Source organism: Leuresthes tenuis, unplaced genomic scaffold (genome assembly GCF_036924035.1).
Source record: "Leuresthes tenuis unplaced genomic scaffold, fLeuTen1.0.hap1 SCAF_15, whole genome shotgun sequence".
In the NCBI taxonomy this organism is placed as follows: domain Eukaryota; kingdom Metazoa; phylum Chordata; class Actinopteri; order Atheriniformes; family Atherinopsidae; genus Leuresthes; species Leuresthes tenuis.
In genome coordinates this window covers 32,378,745-32,400,352 of record NW_027325369.1, presented here as the reverse complement: position 1 = coordinate 32,400,352, position 21,608 = coordinate 32,378,745, and the positions used below count along the sequence as shown (strand labels likewise).

Below are 21,608 nucleotides of genomic sequence, written 5' to 3'. Positions count from 1 at the left end.
TTTTATGTAGCATTTTATTCCAGCTCTCATTTGAACTGTGTAAGTTTGTAGTTTAAATGAAAACAGATATTCATTCAATGCTGAAGTCTAACGGTTGTTGTTCCTGATGAAAATATGTTGCTGTTATTCAGTTTGTGAGATAATAAATATGCACAAAATGTTTTGTGGTGTCTGGATTCTCGTGTTTGACTTCATCCGGTGGAGCTGATTCAACAGCAGCTTTATTCAGAGCCACTAGTGTCATGATCTGTTAGTTCATCCAGGAGAGCCACACATCTTCCTCTTCCAGCTCGTTCAGACTGAGCTTCACATCTGATGGAGAAAATCTGAACCGTGCCTCAGAAGGAACCCGTTAAAGTGAAAGACCCCGAATATGGAGGAAGTATTCCTCTCACTTCCAGGTCTACAGTGGGATCAGCACCAGCTCGTCCAGCTGTCCGATCGTGTCCTGCAGCTGCATCCTGCTGGCCAGCCTCCGTCTGTCCCTCCTCTGCAGCAGCGCAGCTTCGGCACGCCGCAGCCGCTCTGCAGCTCGAGGCGCCGGGAGCTCGTCAGGAGCTGCCACGCCGCTGGGTCCGGGGGGCTTCTCAGGCTGCAGCCTGGCACGCCACAGCCGTGGGATGGGGGGCAAGGAGGGCAGAGAGGAGAGAAGAGGCAGGGAGGAGGCGCCACATCCCTCCTGTGAACTCTCTGCTCCCCCTCTGTGGTCGACACAGCCTCTGCTCCTCCTCTGCGTTTCCTGAAAGAGGAGAAATGAAGTTCAGACCATCACATCAGCTGCAATCTTCTGTCGTCGTACCGCTGAATCTCACCGGGCCTCATTCACCCACATCTTCCTCACAGTTTCCTTAAATTCCGGCTCAGTTTGTGGCTCAGTTCCTTCAGTCCAGCGTTGAACTGGACCAAGTTGTTAAAACAGTGGGATGAAAAGTGTTTGCTGCACATTCACAGTCTTTAGCTAACTCTGCTGGAACATTAGCCTCAGATATAGTTTATCCACTGGGCTCTTATATCCTCTGAGGCTGCTGCTGGATGGAAGATGCATGCTCCTCAGTGCAGCTGACAGCAGAACATTTCCACCAGAAGCTGGCTTCATCCGTCCAGCAGGGTGGAGCTGAGTGGGCGGGGCTTAGCGAAGGAGGCGGGGTAAGTTTTAGACAACTTAAATAAATACCAGGGTTGTGTTTTTGGGGAGTTTTACACTTGCTGGTGACTTAAAACACTAATATATGCTCCCAGGAACAGGAAGAAGGGACTTTTAAACAATATGTCCCCTTTAAATAGTAAAACTGGCTTAAGGCTGAACACTGAACACTAGTGAATGAACGAATATCTTGTTTTTACAGGTGACAACACGTTGGTGCAGTCGCTCTACATGTGAATGAGCTTTGAAGCGTGTGGGTGTGTCTCACACCTGCAGCCTCACGAGCATCTCGTCCAGTTTCTCCAGCCCACGGTCTCCATGGTGACGCACCTTTGGAGCCTCTCGGGGAGTTCGTGAAGGCCTGATGTCATCAGGATCAGTCGGATGACAGTCCATCACGCTGTCCTGCACACAGCTTAGCGTCACATTTTCTGTCCATAAAGAAACATCTGAAACTAAACATTTACCATCATCTTTTAAAAAACTGCTAACTGCCTATAACAGGATCCTCTGCTTCATAGTTCAGAGTTCTCCTTCTTCTTTGGCTTCAGGAAGCAGACACCCTCTCTACCTTTAAGATCAGGCTGAAACTTTCCTTTCTGATAAAGCTTATAGTTAGGGATGGCTCAGGTGAGCCTGAAACATCCCATAGTTCTGCTGCTATGGGCCCAGCCTGCTGGGGGAGCTCCCATGATGCACCTCTCCTCCCTCTGACATCATTGCTGTCATTAACTTGTGTTTCTCTCTCTCAGCAGGTGTCTCTGGCCTGGTGTTACGCTGCTTGTTGTCCCCTCTTTCCTGTCCTCTCAGCCCCAGCTGGTCCAGGCAGATGGACCCTTCCTGGTTCTGGTTCTGATGGAGGTTTCTTCCTGGTTCTGGTTCTGATGGAGGTTTCTTCCTGTTAAAAGGGAGTTTTTTCTCTCCACAGTCGCCTCGTGCAGCTCAGGACGGGGATTGGATCAGAGAGAAGTTTCAGTGCGATCTGGGAAACTTATTAATTGATTTGATTTGACTGGAATATGATCGTATTACAATGAACTGGATTGTATCTTCCAACCGTTATTCATTGTGATAGATTTAGAAATGTTATTATCAACAAATGAAAAGCAGCATTTAGTAGTTGTGAAAGGTTCTTTATTTACAGCGCAGTGAGAGTAATTGTACAAAAGGTAAGTTTTGGTCCCTTTAGCTGCTCCTACACACCTATTTCAGGTGTTTTAGTGGCTGCTTTTCCACACAGTAACGTTGATCTAAATGTGGTGACGACACTTATTCCTCCCTAATAAAATCCAAGTAATCGGTGACTTCCAGCCTGCTCCCATGATGCACCTCTCCTCCACATGTGACATCATTGTTGTCATTAACTTGTGTTTCTCTCTCTCAGCGGTGTCTGTTAAACTGGAGAAAGGTTTCACCTTCCAGCCCCAACAACGCAGCATCGACTCTCCTCCCCGGAGGTCTCACAACCGTTCACACCTTGAATCACGTGACCAACACCTTCAGACAGGCGAACAACTCACCATCCACGTCCAGAAAACCTTCTCCACCTGCTTCCAGCTCAGAAAAGCTTCCAGGAGGTCACAGAGCTGCCGAACACGAACACAATCCTACAGAAAGAAACACTTTATTCAATAAGGCAGAAAAAGCTCGAGCTCATGTGTTTTATTTCATAAAATCTCAAATAAGAACATATGTGTAACTGACTAAAAGAAGTTTTAATGTGGAAATAAGTTAGAGCGTAACTTTGCTCCAAACATTTTATTTCTCATCAAAGAGTTGCTTTCGACGTGGTTTTGTCGGCTCATATGAGATGAGAATAAGGTCTAATCCTAACATCCCCTTTTCTTTTAGGGATGAAGGAGCAGTCGGCATCTCGTCCTCCAGCCTGGAGGTTGGGGAACATTTGGATGGCAGAAAAGGGCAGAAAACAGCGGTGCTACGTACCTCCTGCAGGACGGCGGAGCTCCGACCAGGAGAGGAAGAAAGGCTGGCAGAGAGAACCTGAGGATGCATTGATTTCACTTAGATACCATAATTTGTTCAATAAATTAGCTAATTAACCCTTTAACCTCCAGGCTGCACCTGCTTCAACTTATTTTATCAGTTTGACAGCAGAAATAATCTGTTTTAAAGTCATCATCTTTGCATTCTGTCCTTATTTCTGTCATTTATGGCTAAACAGAGTCAACAGCTTCACAGGAGCAGAGAAGCAAAAGAATTAATGATTAAACCACAAAAAACACACAAGGCGGGCGAGTCTCCTGCTAAAATGGACAAAAAGCAGCTTTATAATCTCTGAAATTATTGATATGACGGAGGAAGAGACGTTTAACTTCCAACAGAGCAGCCGAAGGACGAAAAGCGATCAGAGATCACCACAAAGATGGCCACGCCCCTTTAATAGAATAAAAAGTAACTGAAAAGAGCCATGAAATAATAATGAAAGTGTTTATTTTTGATCCGTTTCACTCTTTTTCGTCCTGTGTTGGATTCATGACCGGAGGAGGTGACTCACGCCGACTTTCCTTCAGATGCTTCAGATAGAAATGCATGTGAAGCAGCAGCTAACAACGAAACAGCACTTATTCCACCAATCACAGATTAAATTCTGACCTTCTGCTGTTCGAGTGAACTTCTTCTGAGAAGTTGAACTTTACACGTTACTAATGATCCTGATCCTTGACCTCAGATACAGAACAGCAGCTTCAGAAATGGAAAAGAGAAGATCTCCTCACAGCGTGGAGCGCACGAGTTCGCTCGTCTGTCGCGGACAGCAGAGTCCGTCCCTGGTGCCTCAGATTCCCAACGAGCCACTGAAGCCTCCTCAACGCGGCCGAGTCCAGCTGGAACTCACCGGAAAACTCCGGTTTCGCCTCACACACGCACAGAAAGCACACAAACATATGAGTCCAGGGTCAGGTTTAACAGCCTTCTATGGTGCAGTGCACCGGCCTGACTCACAGCTACAGGCGAGAGGAGCGTTTGGTCCAGCTGCTGCACCCGCTGTGCCACCAGTTCCTCCAGGGTTCCTGCAGCCAGCAGCCAGCCCAGAGCCAGGAGGAGGTCTCTGCTGGAGAAACGCGCCCCACCTCCTTCTCCGTCCTTCACATACATCCAGTCAGCGTGGAAGCCGGTCTGCCACAGGCCTGCAGCCACCAGCTGTCTGCGCTCTGAGGCAAACACGCAAAACACATCCGAACTTCATCCACCCTCCATGAAAAGCAGGTCGGCTTGGAACAGCAGAGTCCCTTTTTGTTTACGCATGGAACTGAACTTTGGTGTACTAAACAAAATTCAAGAAACATTTGGGACGAGCAAAAAAATGTGTTCAAACTGTTTCAAAAGAGAAAATTACCTGTTAGCTGAGAGGAGGAAACCATCCCAGTCGCCTGAAGGAGGCAGCTGAGAAGCTGCCAGAACTGATCCTCCTGAGAAGCAGAAGCAGCTCATGATGCTAAAAACCGTCACATCGAGCCTGGTTTTGGAGTCTTTTGCTGAATCTTTTATAGGGAATTCAGCTTAATTCTTATTTTCCATGTAGCCTTATTTATTATATTAATTTGTTTGCATCTGCGTTGGCCCCATTGTGATAAATGGAAATCAATAAAATGATATAATCTCATTGACTCTCTCAGTTCAGTTCTCCAACTTTCTGAAGCTCTTTCGGAGTTTTTCTTTGGACATTTTCTGCTTTTTCACTCATTTTCAGTCCTTGTACCTGAGGATTTTCAGAGGAATGTACAGGAATCAGAACAGAACAAACTGTTTATAATGAGCTGCTGAACATTTTTTCCTGTTTTCCTGACTGTAGATTAACAAATTAGGGGAGCCGCAGGACTTTTCTCCTCTAAAAGTTATTGATCCTGCATGAAATTGTGTCATTTGTACAGATTTGTTTATTGCTGGTGTTTTTAATGTTGAGCCTTTAATTAATAAAGCATTTGTATTGTTAAAATATAACAATGTAAAAAACCTCATGAACCCACTTTAAAAAAATAAATAAAAAAAACAGCATTTTATGTGAATATTTACTCAAGAATGATTATCAATAATGATTTGATGTATTTATTTAAATGGGAATCTATTTATTGTAGAGTAGTCTACTTTAAAATAACGGCCACTATCAAAAAATAAAATTGAAATGCACTTATTATGGCCTTAAATTAGGTAAAATAAAGTGTTTGTCTTACTTTTGGAAGCGCTTATAACTAGAACTGTAACTATATAATTGTCAATTTGATTTAATGTGGTAAGTTTTTCTATATTACTTTTATTTTGTCTATATGGACCTTTGTGTCTGAAATAAAGTTTGACATTTATTTACAAACTACTCCGAATTCATTTCTGACATTTTATAGCAATAAAAAAAAACAGCTACCTCCACGGGTCCGCCTCCAAATTTTGCCCGTCTGAAGGCCTCCGGTGCGGGTACATGGTCCAGGCCGGCGGCCGCCAGAAGCCGGCACAGAGCTCCTATCACCCGCTTCACCTCCACACTCACAGCCGCTTTACTCCGCTGCATTACAGCCGGACACAAACACGGCTGAGAACCAAAGTTCGGTCCCCTCAGACCGGCAGCGACGAGCTAACTTTCCCAAACAATCAATTTTCCCGCTTCCTGTTATAAACGAAGAACTTCCGGGTTGTTGCTAAGGAAACGCAACTTCAGATTGATGTTTCTGTTGACCAATCAGAACCGTGATTTGAAGGTCGGTGGGCGGGACTTATTCTCAGCGTCTTCTGAAGCAGCAACTAAACTTTTATGAAGTTTAAACGTTCTTAGAAAAATTAAAAAAGCAGATGTTACAAATTAACTGAGCACCCAGAACAAATAACACTTAGAGGAATAATATAAGAGATGAATCAGAGAAAATATCTAAGAATCAATCAGAAATTAAAGTGATGTTTTCATGTAAAAGTTGGGCTTTTGAAGGATTCAAACTTTTCAATACTTCTTTATTCAGTATAATTTATTTCAGAAGCGAACGACAAGAACAGTTTCGATCAAACCATTTTCAAACTCAATTTTAAATCTTTTCTCTGAAGAACAAATGTTATAAGGTGGTTTGATTGTTGTGTTTTATCCAATGCTGGAGATCCTTCCAAAGGATACTCAAAGAGTTAAAGCGATTTTGGACTATATAGTGACAAATTTAAACTGGAAAAACAACTCCAGATGAAACAGGTGAGGAAAGGGTGAAAGAGTCACATGCAAAACATCTGTAAACGGTGGAATAAAATCTTTTAATACATTTGAAACCAGAAAAAGACACAAACTTAATCAAACAATCATTAAATCTGTGTGAATTTGTTCTGTTTCAGGTCAGTTAGGATCCCCAAAGCTTTGTTTCAGCTCCTGTTGTTGTGTAACACAAAGACGTGACAGTTTTATATTTAACAGAAACAACAGGCTCCTCTGTTCCTCATCAACATCTTTCAGCTCATTTCTACAATGTCAGCTTTAACAATTGCACAAAATGCCACTGCCTGTTATTTCTGTCAACACTAAGGACACATCCATCAAAACTATCTCCACTGGTTAACCTGAACCGAGGGAGCAGGGAGCGGACCTCTGAATAACAACAATGCAAAAAAAAAAAGGTAAAAGTCTTTTATGGACATTGTGAAAATAAATAGATGAAATTAATATTTTCACAGGACAGTTTCCTGGATGTTGAAGCAATAAATAAAGAGTGAGTGGTTGAGGTGAACCTCTGTTTGATGGCAGGAGAGACAGAATCCTCCATCTTCTCTACAGGAGGAGCCTGAACATCACAGCATCTCCTCTGTCGCCTCCTCCTCCTGCGCACACACACACACACACACACACGCACACACACACACACACACGCACACACACACACGCACACACACACACACACACACACACACGCACACACACACACACACACACACACGCACAAACACACTGCATCTACGGTGCCATCATACGACTGCACACATGTGTAACTGTGTCTGGGTGCTACTCACACATCTGGCCTCGCTCACAGCCACTGCCTTGGCCTGAAAACATTACAAAATATTTATTTATGCAGCATAATGTTGGCAGAACTGACCCCCCCCCCAACACGATTTATTTTCTTACGTAAACCGAACCTTTAAAATGTCCTTTGACAGGATTAGAAAGTCTTCTAAACCCAAATACATTTCAATAACCGATATAATAGAAATTAAAAGGTTAAATCAGCTTGTGCCAAAGCTTTTTTTTTTAAGTGTAAAACACAAGAATATTCAGCTTCTACTGAAAACGTCGGGACACAACAGGCTGATGTCATTTCCTGTTTTCCACAGATCTCACCAGGTCGTAGGTTAAAGCTCAGTTTGACCTTTGTTCAAAAAGTCAACAGCTGATCAGCCTAAATAATGAAGGTTTTGACCTGGACCTGGTCTAAAGTCCTCTATAGGCCAACAAAAGCAGTGAAATGGCCCTTTATTGCATCTTGACAACCAGAATAAAGGTTTCATGTGTGCTGAAAACCTTTATTCCAGTCCAGGTCAAAGTTCAACTCAAGACTTCAACACTTAAAAAATCCTGGAATGAGAACAAGAATCAGAGCAAATATCGATGCAGCAGAGTTCATTTTTTTCAGGAAAAAGGTGTTCCACGAGGAAAAAAAGACTCAATTCTCTTCTCTACACCTCCCTTCTTGATTTAACTCTCAGCTAACATCTTAAATATGCTGATCATGAGGTCTCACATGCGCTCTGGGGCCGGACCGAGGCGGTTTCGTACCGTACCAAGCAGCTCTAAGCTGTTCAAACTTATTTTCACCATTGTTTTTGGGTCCTAAATATCTGATATCTATTCCAGAAGTGATGCAGTCCAGTCTGAAGAGTGTCGTTTTTCATCTGGACCCGGTTCAAGCTGGTCTAAATCCCCCCAGAAACAGTGAAATGGTTGCACGTCCAACTTAGCTACTGTGAGATCAGTACACACCAGAAACAGGAAATGATCCTGACTGAATGATCCAGTCACAAGAAAGAGCTGCTGCTGCTTTTCTCCTAAAAATTCAAAGGGAAATGTTCCCTTTTCTCTGTCGTCTGTGTGTTTTGCACTTCAGGACCAGAATCAGAGCAGAACCTTGCAGTGTAAACATGTGTGTTACCTCTTGTATGTCCTTTTCGTGGGAGAAGATGTTGAGCTTTTCCAAAGCAGCCACAGTAAGTCCCTCAACACTCAGTGAGAAGCCCAGAAAACCCTCCAGGATCTTCCAGTCCTCCGGATTCACACACAGGTAACACAGGTCTCTGATCACAGGCAGCTGAAGGATGAAACACCGTTCAGCTCAGGTTTTTACCCCCCACACAGCAGAGCTCTGTCCACTCACCTTCTGCTTCATGACTTCCACTTTGTCCTTCAGCCCGGGCACCAGACTGTTGGGGGGCAGGCCCGTCTCCAGCTGACAGACGCAGTCGCTGTATTTGCTGACCTGTGAGCTGAACTGGTCCGGGTCCAGCTGTCCGAGTGTGCTCTGGAAACGGGTGAACAAGGACACCGTGGAGCTCAGAACCCACACGTCCGAACACTTCCTCGTGTGAGTCATCAGTGTGACATCAGGTGTGCGCCTCACCTGCTGCCATCTGGCCCGTAAAGCGTCCCATTCCTCCAGGGAGTCCCACAGCAGCTGCGTCAGCCTGAACTCTGCAGCCAAGTCCTTCAGGGAGCGAAACTCAGCCACCTCCATCTTTACTTAGCAGAACAGAGAAGGAACAAGTTTCATGGCAGATATTTATAAAGTAAAAACACCCCTTGTGCTGTGATGAACCATGACAGCTGCCGCCCTGATCAGAGTGACTGCTCAGAAACTCTGGTCCGGGGCGGCAGTGGTTCGTCGTGTAAATGACTTCCCGGCTGCTTGTTTTAGAGCTTCCTGTTAGCAGTGGTTCGTCGTGTAAATGACTTCCCGGCTGCTTGTTTTAGAGCTTCCTGTTAGCAGTGGTTCGTCGTGTAAATGACTTCACGGCTGCTTGTTTTAGAGCTTCCTGTTAGCAGTGGTTCGTCGTGTAAATGACTTCCCGGCTGCCTGTTTTAGAGCTTCCTGTTAGCAGTGGTTCGTCGTGTAAATGACTTCACGGCTGCTTGTTTTAGAGCTTCCTGTTAGCGGCGGTTGCTTCTGGCTCAGTGCTCAGTTTGGCTTTAATGTACACAAAAGGCTTCGGTCCGTTGTGCTGCTTTAAGCCTTCACTGTTGGCTGAAATGTCGCAGCTTGATGCACACGTTGGTAACTGGAGGCAGTTGGTTTAAAACTTGTCCTAAATGACACTGAAACACAGTCAACTTTCACCCATGTTGGAGACACAAGGTTTAGGGGTGTGACTTGAGGTAGTTTAGAGACTTAAGAGGACCAGAAGAGAACTAATATTCTAACATCCCTCAGCAATCTGTTCCCAGCCCAGATGGCATAAATAATCTCAGTTCTGGGTCAGAAAAACCTCCAAATGGAGGCATCCTAACCAGATGAACCCTGCTGAGCATCTGAAATCTGGGATTCAGCAGGAATGGACTCAGATTCCTGTGAAAAACTCAGTTCCCGAAGCATTAAAACGAGTCATTAAAGGAAGCTGATGGAACACGACGGGAAACGTGAGTCTGGAACAGCTTTCACTGAGTGTTGCTGCTTCAGATTCTACGTTTGGTTCTGTTTCCTGAATACAAAGAAGGTGGTCAGTGAAGACTCTGAAAATCATTTCTCTGAACTTGTTTCTGTTAAATAAAGGTTTAAACCCCAGATTTAAGTTTCTGTGGTATTTCTGGAGACAGGGTTTGTGTTTTCTGAGTCTCTGCTCTGACTCAGGAAGATGCTGGAGGTTGTAAAGCGTGCGAGTGGCCAGGCTGAAGTTTGTGAACCCTAACTGCTGAAATACAGCTGCGGCACCTTCAGTTTCTGCTGGAAGGAAGCGTAGGCAGATGCCTGCGCCTGAAGATCTCCGATGGAAACCTGGACTTCCTGCAGTCGGAGACGCACTTGGGAGGAATCTGCGTCGATGCTGAGGATATCTGAAACCTACACATAAAAAAACTACAGTAGAAGCAGGGTACATGCACACGAGCACATGAGAAGAGTGAGTGAGTGAAGGAAAGCTTTGCTTCCATCACGTCTCCACACACCTTGAGGCTGGCATCTTTGACCCTGTGCTGCAGCTCCTTCATGTCTGTGCACAGGGATCTGCAGAACTTGCTCATGCTGGAGTTTCTCTCTACTGCTGCACAACTGATGTTGCCGAGGAAGTCGTCCATGTAGGGCTCCAGTGAGGAAAACTCCACGTGGTCCTCGAGGGGCATGGGCAGCGAGTACATTCTGATCAGATTGTACAGTTTACAAACCGACTCCACCTCCTTTCCGATGCCCAAAGCCTGGGAGGGACAGAGGATGACATCCAGTGCAAAAGTCTTTGACTGTTGCTGGTTATTTACTCCTGTTAACAGCGTCTCACCCGGTCTTCTATCTCATCCAGGAATATGAGCGAGCCGGCCATCTCAGCAGTGGTAGAGGGCTGCAGCTCCAGCTTCGAATTGCCTTCACGGATCTCAGCGAGAATGACGTCTCGTTTCTTTCTGGCCTCCTCCAGAAGTATCTGATTGATGGCCTGAAGTGGAAGAGAAGCACTGATTTCTGCACAGATTTGGTTTCAGTTCTTGGTGCAATGTGTTCATCTCAGGCTGTGTTACTGAATCATGAGCTCTGATAAGGAGCAGATTATTTCTATGACCTGCTCTAAGAATCGAAAAGCTCGTCCTGACCTGTAGAGAGCAGATGGAAGAAGTCACGATCTTGTCTTTGAGCTGTGTGTTGTTCAGCAGCAGCAAACCAAAATGGATCCTCTCTTCGATGTCTAAGGCCTCCTCGTGTTGACTGTTAAATGATTCCAGCGCTTTCTCAAAGGAGACCAAACCTGTGAAACCGAGTCAGAATCGTTAGCCTAAACGGAGTGAACCCCTTAAAGATCACAGCTTAAGACACTCTTTCTGCAAACCTTCCCTCTCGGTTCATTTTCACAGTTTAATTGCAGAAACAACGGAAAACAGCCAGCAGTCAGCAGTCAGCAAACAGAAGGCAAAAGTGATGCCTCATAACATCAGCTTAGCAAATATATTGTGTACGTCTGCCAGATTTCAAGAAAACACCCAAGTATCTTTGGTCCAAGACTCCAGCTCCCTTTGGGCAGGTAGAGACACAGTAAATCCTGCTACCTGTACTCTCTGAGAAGGGGAAACCAGACAAACACCTGGATCTCCTTCTGCTTGCATCACTGCTCTGCAGATGACACCAAACTGTTCCTGTCCCACTGTGATCCCACTGTTTCAGCACTAATCTCTGCTTGGATCTCAGATTTACCCACACGGATGAAGCCTGAACTGTCCGATCCAACAGCCCAACACTTCCTTACACCATCACTCTGACATTTAAACACATTAAAAGTGATTTAGCACTTAATGTGCAGAGCAGGGCTTCTTAAGGCGCTGAAGCTTGCTGTTATTCCCCATTTGTACGACCCTTTGGATAAAAGCTAAGTGACTAATGCTGCCCTCACACCAGAAGACTTAGAAAAGACTCTGAAAGACTATCAGCTCACATCTAAAGACGAGTGTTTAGGGTTTTTAGTCCCAGACCAGCCTCAGACTAAAGATTTTACAAAGACTGTCAGTTTTCAGTCTGGGACGGTGGAAATGTGAGCCCAGCATATATTTAGATGTGGTGTCATTTAAACTGTACAAATTTAGTCAAACAAACCTGATTTAAGGATTTCTGGTTTTCTTTCTGACTTGGATTCAAACGTTTCAGACACAGATCCTTTGTGCTGTTAAATGTTAAAAAGATAACAGAAGTGCTGCAGATTACCTCGGTCCTGCTGCCTCATCATACCCAGACTCAGACTGTTCTTCTCCTTGGAGGAAACTGAAAAAGACTCGAACGTCTGACAGTACACTTTTGCTGCCTCAAAGGCCTGCTGGACTAAATCCTGAGGGGGGGGGCAAAGGTCAGTCCAGACAGAGTACAACCGAAACAAGTGAACAGAAGCTTAACACCAACCCTGATGCTTTGCTTGACACTTTGAAAGTGAGTGTCTGTCTTCAAGATCAGCTCCAAAGACGGACCTCCTCTGAATTTGTTCTTCAGCCCCTATAATTCACAAATTAAATGTTGGCTACCGTGGCATTAATGACATGTCAGCACCTTTTAGGACGGTTATCCTGACTCCACCCATCAGGCTGTGGGGTTTTTACCTCATACTTGTCGGTGTCAGTCAACACATCAAAGTCAGGATCTGCTCTGAGCGGTTTCACCGACATCGCTGTCTTCTCAAACTGCCCGATGACCTCTGCCACAGCGTCCTGCGGGAATCCTCCAGGTTAAGGCTCTGATGAGGAAACGGAAACTCCAAACTAACCACTGGAATCTAAACCAACCTGACAGTCTTCCTCTGAGGGTTTGAAAGCCAGACTCTTTGCGTCCAGTATCATCTCGCTGATGAACAGAGGACGGCGGTTTGGATCCTGCGGCGCCGCACTCTGAAGAGACAAAGCAAACTCAACACAGCTCTGCTTCTGCTCGGCAGGCCGATCTGCCGCCAGTGTCCTACCTGGGTGTCGCTTTGAGCTTCAGCAGCATCAGCCTTGCGGCTCCAGCTCTGAATGACGGCGTGGTCGGGCGTCTGGGCCACCTGCTCCTGGATCACAGTCAGGAGCTGATCGGCTGCGTTCACCACCAGGTTATGCCAGGTGTCGACCAGCAAATAGTCAGCTAAACGAACGAAGCTGGGCAGGTGAGACACAGAGTGGGCGGACTGATAACTGACCCAACTCTCATGAAAAGGAACAGAGGAGGAACAGCAGGACACTCTGAATAAAAGGTCAATTTAAAAACAAGTTCGACCATTTAAAAAGAAAAGAAAAATACAACATTTCAGATGTTAAAACTAGAGATTTATTTTCTTTGTGTGATAGAATCTGAACTTAACTTATGGATGCAGGAATAAACCATGTTCACTGAGATTTACACTGAAATGTTTTTAATGGAGTTCAGTCTGAAGGCTTTAAGAACACCGACAAGTAGAAAACTGAAAAGAACTTTTGAATACAGTTTGTGAAGTGGACCGGATCTTTACCCTCATTTCTGTGAGCCGTTCAGTCCCTTTATGACAAAGTAGGAGCTGAGTCCATGTTCTCGGTACAAAGTGGAGCTGGTTTACTCCACCAGGGCTGCCCCTCGTCACAGATCCTGTTTGTGGTTCTCAGGGACAGGATCGCAGGTGGAGTCGGGGGGAGGAGGGCGTCTGGTTTGGGAACCTCAGGGTTACAGCTCTGCTGTTTGCAGATGATGTGGTTCTGTTGGCTTCTTGACCTTCAGCGGCTCTGGGATGAGCCTCTGCCTCAGCTGGAGCAGTTTCAGCATCTCTGGACCTGGTTCTCAGTGATGGTGAGTTGGATCAGAGATGGACAGACGGATCGGGGCTTCGTCAGCAGTAATGAGGGCGCTGCTCCGGTCCGTTTGGTGAAGCTGAGCCGGAAGGAGAAGCTTTCAGGTTCCTGCTCCATCTTTGTTCCAACCCTCACCTGTGCTCACAGATCTGGGTTCTGACCCAAAGAATGAGGTCCTGGATACAAGCGGCTGAAATGAGTTTCCTTCAGAGGGGGGCGGGGCTCAGCCTTAGAGATAGGGGGAGGAGCTCCACCATCCGAGGGGAGGAGCTCCACCATCCAGGGGAGGAGCTCCACCATCCGGGGGGGAGGAGCTCGGAGTAGAGCCGCTGCTCCTCCACATAGAAAGGAGTCAGCTGAGGTGGTTCCTCTGGTTAGGATGCCTCCTGGGAGGAGGCCCCGGGTCAGAACCAGAACTCACGGGAACGCCTCGGGATCCAAAGGAGGAGCTGGAGAGGGATGTCTGGGTTTCCCTGCTGGACCTGTTGGTTCTGAGACCCGATGATGGATGAATAATAGAAGACAAAGACTTGCTGGTCATTCGAGGCGTCTGTGGAGTCTCTGAGGCAGAACAACTTCAAATCCTGGTTCGTCAAATTCTTCTATTCATTTCTAAGTGTATTTTTTGTCTGATTTAATCACATTTCTCTTGCTTTTAATTAAAAGTGATTGAGCACAGAGATTTTCTCCAGAGGAGAGAAACATTATTTCTAAATTCCTAAAAACTCTTTCACTGAGCGATGAAATCATTTTCTTCCAAAAATCTCTGCCTTAGATGATCTTTTCATTACCCATCATGCTACTGACCTGGAGCCACAGATGAGTTGTGAATGTTCCAGATATTACTCGTGTCCCACTGTTTCTCTGTTTCATATTCTGTCTCGTACTGTTCTCCATAAACAGGGTAGATAACAGCATTCTGTTCTTATTTACCTTTTACACAGAGTCATGAAATCAACAAGAAGTAAGAAATGTCCTCACTGGATGAACCGGCAAGAGAAACAGACACTGATCAGCCTGTGACGGCGTTTCACGTCATCTTCTTGAGGTTTTTGAAACAGCAACGCTGTGATCTCACTGCTTCTGGACTGATGCTCCAACACGTAGTCACGGCCGGCACTAAGCGTCACCTCCTTAACTTTCTCTTTAAACTCCTCAAGAACAAGCCAAACCTGACAAAAAAAGGGCAGAAGAGGCCCACAGAGATATAAAAACACAGCACATGGGAAATGTTGGGAATGGTTTCTGCACAGGTGGACGACCGCACCTCTTCCAGGTGTTTGGTCTGGGTGTCCTGGAACTCCTGCAGAGTGTATGTGTGCTTTCTCTTAATGTGACAGAAGTCTGGGACACAGACCTGGCTGCACATTTTCCTGATTTCTCTCAGTGCCGGACCGAGGGACTGCATGACATATTCAAATGTTGACAACAACACGAGATCCAAACAGTTTCTTTCAGCAGATTTACACTGTGGTGCTCAGGCTGAAACACAATTAACTTCTGAACAAACCTGACTGGCAGAAGGCAGAATGTTACGGAGGAAAGCTCTGGGAAAACCAATCGACTTTGATCTTTTCAGCTCAAAAACTTTGGTGTGCCAGATGTAGAAGCATTTCCACTTTTCATAGAGAGCAAAGAAGGGGATCTGAAGCAGCCTGCGGAGGTTCACCCGCTGCTCGATGGCTGTGTACTCGGCCTCGTCCCTATCCAGCGATATCTCGCTTCGAAGAAAGGTCAATAAACGGTCATCGATGTTGGACTCAGGGTAGGAAGAGTCCCGGTCCTGCTGGGCGCTGCTCCGAATGAAACGTGGCCTTTTGAGGAGACTCTGGGGCAAACAGAGCAGAGATAAAGTGGTGGAGAAACACAGGAAGGATGAATTTTCTCCTGCAAACATGAAGCTGGAGCTAAAACACAAGCTTTGGCTGACGTGTCTGAACCTCTGAGGCACACAATGTCAACCCAATCTGACTGTTGCCTTCATTCTACAATAAAGAAGTTATTTCCTCATAGAAAACACTTTGAGGAACTCGTCCACTCTGCTCTCTGAGCAGTACTTAAGGTGCATGTTTGATTAAACGATCGCATCAAACATAACAATCTCATTATTCATTTCCCAGTTTACATCTCTGGATATAAAAGCTCTGGGCTTTTTCACCTTGGGGTGAACTTTGACCTTTAACATGCAAACTGAGGCCTGTAGAGTCTGAGATGTAGCTCTGGGCTTTTTCACCTTGGGGTGACCTTTAACCTTTAACATGCTAACTGAGACCTGTAGAGTCTGAGATGTAGCTCTTGGCTTTTTCACCCTGGGGTGACCTTTAACCTTTAGCATGCTAACTGAGGCCCGTAGAGTCTGAGATGTAGCTCTGGGCTTTTTCACCTTGGGGTGAACTTGCTGGGACGTCCACTCCTGGGAAGATTGACAGCTGTCCTGAATGTTTTCCACCTGTGAATAATCTTTCTCTCTGTAGAATGATGGACTCCAGATAGTTTGGAAATGGCCTTATAACCCTTCCCAGACTGATGGGCAGCAGCAGCTGCTTCTCTGAGATCATTGCTGGTGTCTTTCCTCCTTGGCATCATGTTAACACACACCTGAAAACTGACAGAACTTCTGCTTTTATAGAGCTGCTCACACTGACTGAGGATCAGTTAATCAGAGCATTGATCAGCAGCTCCTGGCTGCTGGTAAATAAAGACACGGTGTTCATCTGAGGTTGTTTTTACTGAGTTTTAACACCTGCTGAGGAGCAGATTATCTTTCTTTTTTAAAGTCCTAAAAGGTTAAACCTTTGAATTCAAAAAGAGGAAACTTTCTATTTTACTTGCTTGTAGACGGTTGATTTTTGTTTGATCACAAAATAAATTCAGAGAAAGCAGCAAAGCACAATTCATTCATCATAAAAGGCTGTCACTGACCTCTGCAGTGGGCTGTGGATCTTTCTCAGCTAAAGAGGACTGAGCGTTCCTGTCTGGAAGAAACCTCAGCTGACGGACTTTGATGTGCTGGAGACTGTCTTGTTTTTGTGTTTCACGCCTCTTGAGCTCAACCTGTATTAAAAAGAAGCAAATGACATCTGCAAAAGATCCATAACTGTATGATTTGATCACAGAACACAACGTGAATCTCAAATAATATCTTACAAATCATTCACGTTACATTCAATGGAAAATAGTTCAAAGACAACATGTCACAAGCAGAAACTGAGATATTATTTAGTTTAGTTATTATTATATTCCACTTTAGCTCAGCGTGTATGATCTCTAAACTGAATTTCACATTTTATGAGGTTTGATATGAGGAGGGTGGGTCACTTGTAATGAGAAGAAACAGCAAAACAGAGACTGAGAACCTTCATAAGCTGTGATATTATCTCCAGAACTGTGAAGTCACATTAAAAAGCTGTTCAAAGATGATGCTGTAGCTATTCCTGAGGCAGGCTCTCTGTTCCAACTGGCCTCCACGTGACTTCAGTCTTATTTCATTTATTGCAGATTGATTAATCCGGTCAATTTTTGCCACTAATTTAAAAAGGATATCAGCTATCCCGTTGAAACTCCAGCTGCCCCCTGTTCATTATTAACAGCAACATCAGGGACAAAAAAAGACAAAACTATGAACATTTTGTTCTGTGCAGTGAAAGCAAAACATCTGAAGAAAGAACAAAGAACAAAACCCCCCAAGCTCTGCTGATCCTCATCTTCCACGCCTGTCACTCACCTTTGCAGTGGGCGGTGGATGTGGGGGGGCGGACGGCTGGTCGCTGTGTTCATGTGGCTGAACGTTCCAACCTGGAAAAATCATCTGGTCACGAGCTTTCATGTGTTGAAGGCTGGGATGTTTCCGTGTTGCACGTCTCTTCAGCGCAGCCTTCGTTAAGAAGCAAATGATCCACACTGTAACTATTTATTCCAACTACTGAATTAATAAAACCCCAAATCCTGAAAAAGGGCGCCATGTTTAAGGTCAACAAACACAGAAAGCAACGACCTGCAAACCTCATAAACCAGCAGAAAACATGTGAAAGTGGGATATTTTACCAGTTCATTAAAAACTTCAGTTCAAAGGTGGAACAGCGCCAACAAAAGGCTGGAAAAAGTCAATGGTAATAAACATGCTGCAACTGATCAGGTTCATTAGCAACAGGTCACCTGAGCAGAGCACCTGAGAGAGGTTCAGCAGTATGCAGAAACTGTGGAGTAATATCAGAAAAAGATCCATTCTGTTCATACTGGAAATTAAATATTGATTAATGACATTTGCAAATTGTTGCATTTTATTTTTTATTTACATTTTACACAACATCAGTAGGTTTTAATATTTGCTCAGAATTTTTGCACTTCTTCTTTGGAACGTGGTTGCTTCACAAAGGCCGACATACCACTGGAAGGATTAACGTCAGGGAATAATGTAAAATATTCCCACATATCTTGGTTTATCTTACTCACCTGTGGGTCTTTCACAGGTCCTGGAGGTCTTGGTGGGAGAGTTAAGGGCTGCAAATCAGGGACTTTGTGCTGCCATTCTGAAACAGTTGGTCAATACAAGATAAACATTTTTCTGATTGATATTTCTATAAAGTATTTAAATGCGTGGTATTAGCTTTGCCTACTTCTGGAGTTACTGTGTTTGCTTTGACCACAGACGCCAGGTGGAGAATCCCTCAGAGATCCAGAAGCCATCACAGGCTTTGGAGGGTAGGACATCGTCTTCAAATCCGCTTCAAAATAAATTCTTAAAGCTACCCAAGTGAAAAATAAATGTACTTTATTGTTCTTCATATTTTTACACGAGTTTAGTAGTATTTTATTAACGTACTAACAGAAAGATGTGCTAACTAGAGCTATAGCAAAAGTATGCTAATGTCACACTTTGAACAATTTTTCACAACACAAATAATTGTACTTAATTGGAATATTTGAAAAGAAAACAGGCCTTAAAATAAATACTTTTTGTTGAATATATATTTAAGTTTTCAAAAGTACAAATACTTACACTTGACATTCTGCTTTTCTATAATTTAATTTCCACTAAAATATGCTTAGCACAAAATCAGTTGTTCCAAAATATCTAATTTAAAGTTAACAAATCATTATGTTATAATTGGCTTTGTTCTTAGACATTATAAGTTCATATTCTGTATTTTACTAAATAACCTATGTTCCTAGCTGGTACTTTTCCACTCTGCTCATACTGCACAACAGATGACCTTAAAATGGTCCAAGACCTTAGAATGACATAAACAACTGGGTCAGACAGAACATCTGTATTGGAGCAGATAGGTCTGGTACATTAGATCCGAGCCTAAAACAGTTTATCACATCCAAAGAACACAACAAGGACAGTGTTTGGCCTGGTCATGCCACTAAAAACTGGCCAATTATACTCTGACAAGTGTGAATACAACCTCTGTGAGATAAAGCTGAATATAAATATGAAATGTTTCCGGATATCGGGGCTCGGCCTGACGGATTTCCTGCGGGAGCTCTGGCACTCCGAGTCCAGCTGCAATATACTTTACTATGTGACCACTAATAAATACTTTATTTAATAAACGATTTCTCCAGCTTGTTCTTGGGCTTCCAATGAAAGGATCGGGCTAACAATTACCACACTTTACAAAAGATTAGTATGCTAAAATGGAATATATTTAGCACGTTTATTTTGAACCGGGTTAGATCTTTCTGTTGACCACATTTTGCCTGAACAGAATTTTAGCTAGTTTTAGTTAGCTAGTTTTAGTTCAGAGTCAGTTTTCAACACTGGCACCCGATTAAATTCGTATTTTCCAACGTAGTTCATTTCTGGGGGTAAAAAGCTGTCTTGATAAAATATTATTCAAATGATATTCAAACACACATACCTTTTCAAGGTTTGAGCTCCACGATGTTTTTCATTTAGCTTTCACAACCAACGGCCGTTATCTGTGCCGTTAATGGCCGTTATTTAGCCGTTACGGTTACTCGGATGAACGGTTTCCCAACAAAATGAAGATACTACCAACGAAATACTTACAGCTATAAACTGATGAATTGATGTGTAAAAACTGATTAGTAAAATAAAGTTGACTCATTTGGTTTGTAAGTGCACTAAAATTTCAGAGCAAAATAGTTTATTTTTTAAACTTCACAATTGTTTTTATTTAACTGAAACGGTTAACGAACGTTATTTTGCTTTTTTTTTTAGCAACAAAAGCCGAGTAGAGCACATGAACTCAAACATTATCTTACAGTTAAGGTACAAAAACAACCAAGGATTCGATAAGATATGGTTTATTTTGGAAATAGGCTCCTGTGTCGTAAAAATACATTTAATATGTTCATATCATTGTCTGCTGCTGTGGCAAATAATTAGAGATGAACGTTAATAACATCAGAAAACAGAATGAAATGAATAATTGAACAAATATGAAGTCACTGTGAAGAAAACTAATGAACACGTTGTTAGATTGTGAACTTTGACCCATTTTGGGTGCCGGTATAAAATAAAAACATCCGTCTTTAAGTCTTTATCCTGCCCTCATTCTTCTATGTACAGGAAATAAATGCAGCAGCTCGTTATAAACGTGTGCAAACACAGAATAAAATCAGAGTTTGTTCAGTTCTCAGCAGCTTTAAAGTGAATATCTGGTCTGAGCTCCTTTATTCTCCAACACATACAACCAGAACCAACGCTATTCAGGTCATAATTTCTCATAGACATGACACAAAACATGAAAAACTTATTTTTAAAGATTTTATTTCGCATTATTACAAACAAATTGCCTCTTTCCCACTCTCCTTAGCTGATGTTGAAGAAGAGGTTACTTATTTCAGAGACAGAGTCGATGGTCAAAGCTGTCACAGTGCTGAACTCCTCATGGATCATCACTTAAAAACAGGAATAACATATTTCAACATATTTCTCTTGCAAATGTACACAAATTTACTTACTCCTCGGTTAAACTTTCAAAGTACTCCTCGATGATTTCTTGGAGAGATTTCTTCAATCCGGTCAGACTGGCTTCTGGTACTGATGCTGGATCTGTTTGAAGGTTCAACTCGAAAGCGGTCGGGTCACAGTCCTGAGTCTGACCCAAGTCTGTAGAACATACAGGGACTGAGTCGGGAGAAGGACATGTAGCCGTCAGGTCAGCTTCCTCTGACTCAACTTCCATCTGTTGTTCTGTCTCATTCTCCTTTTTTGTCAATTTAAAGATGTTTTTTAATCCTTTCTTGATCTTTTTGTACATAGTTGTGGCGGCTGGTTTGTCACTGGAGGAAGTATCTTCAGTAAGTTCTGCTTCTTGTGGTGATTGGTCACTACTATCTTTGGGTGATGTTGGGACATCGTCAGCAGTCTTGATTCCTTCTGCAGGTTCTTCAGGTTCCACATGAGTCATAGCTGAGTCAAAGTCCTCAGTTTTACCCAAGTCTGTAGAACATACAGGGACTGAGTCTGGAGAAGGACATGCAGCCGTCAGGTCAGCTTCCTCTGACTCAACTTCCATCTGTTGTTCTGTCTCATCCTCCTTTGTGTTCAATTTGAAGATGTTTATTACTCCTTCCTTGATCTTGGTGTACATAGTTGTGGCAGCTGGTTTGTCACTGGAGGAAGTATCTTCAGTAAGTTCTGCTTCTTGTGGTGATTGGTCACTACTATCTTTGGGTGATGTTGGGACATCGTCAGCAGTCTCCTTGATTCCTTCTGCAGGTTCTTCAGGTTCCAGATGGGTCTCTGCGGGTCCGTCTTGTCCTGAGGGGCTTGATGCTGACCCTACGTATTTCTTCCCATCTTCCTCATTGGCACCAAGCCCATCCTCATGGTGTTTCTCCGACTGGGATGGACCCATTGGGGTTAAACCAGTGGGAATGTCCCTATTCTCTGGTACAATAATGTCATTGCCATCCTCTCCTGTATTGGATCCTAAATCTGTCATGAAGCCTTCTGCTTTGAAAGGACATCCGTCTTGGTCCTGTTCTTCCAGTTGGGATGACTTGTTGAGGGCCATAGCTGAGTCAAAGTCCTCAGTTTTACCC

The 21,608-nt window shown here is 43.9% G+C and overlaps 2 protein-coding genes across 2 annotated transcripts; both read right to left on the bottom strand.

The window, feature by feature from the left end:
• Positions 1-5,733, bottom strand: tedc1 (tubulin epsilon and delta complex 1). Its single transcript, XM_072365905.1, has 8 exons — positions 5,523-5,733; positions 4,500-4,572; positions 4,106-4,314; positions 3,880-4,017; positions 3,089-3,145; positions 2,665-2,751; positions 1,415-1,549; positions 1-739 (listed from the first exon to the last, which is right to left on the bottom strand). The coding sequence occupies exons 1-8, from the start codon at positions 5,664-5,666 to the stop codon at positions 404-406; spliced, it is 1,179 nt and encodes a 392-aa protein (XP_072222006.1). The 5' UTR covers positions 5,667-5,733; the 3' UTR covers positions 1-403.
• Positions 5,734-6,916: 1,183 nt separating this feature from the next.
• LOC140270655 (dynein axonemal heavy chain 6-like) lies at positions 6,917-17,501 on the bottom strand. The gene is made up of 19 exons (XM_072365852.1): positions 17,311-17,501; positions 16,509-16,640; positions 15,097-15,414; positions 14,854-14,988; positions 14,665-14,758; positions 12,749-12,909; positions 12,576-12,677; positions 12,393-12,500; positions 12,199-12,288; positions 11,989-12,127; positions 10,908-11,059; positions 10,601-10,753; positions 10,275-10,520; positions 10,042-10,170; positions 8,737-8,850; positions 8,494-8,637; positions 8,222-8,427; positions 7,864-7,993; positions 6,917-6,946 (listed from the first exon to the last, which is right to left on the bottom strand). The coding sequence occupies exons 1-19, from the start codon at positions 17,410-17,412 to the stop codon at positions 6,917-6,919; spliced, it is 2,685 nt and encodes an 894-aa protein (XP_072221953.1). The 5' UTR covers positions 17,413-17,501.
• Between the last annotated feature and the right edge of the window lie 4,107 nt (positions 17,502-21,608).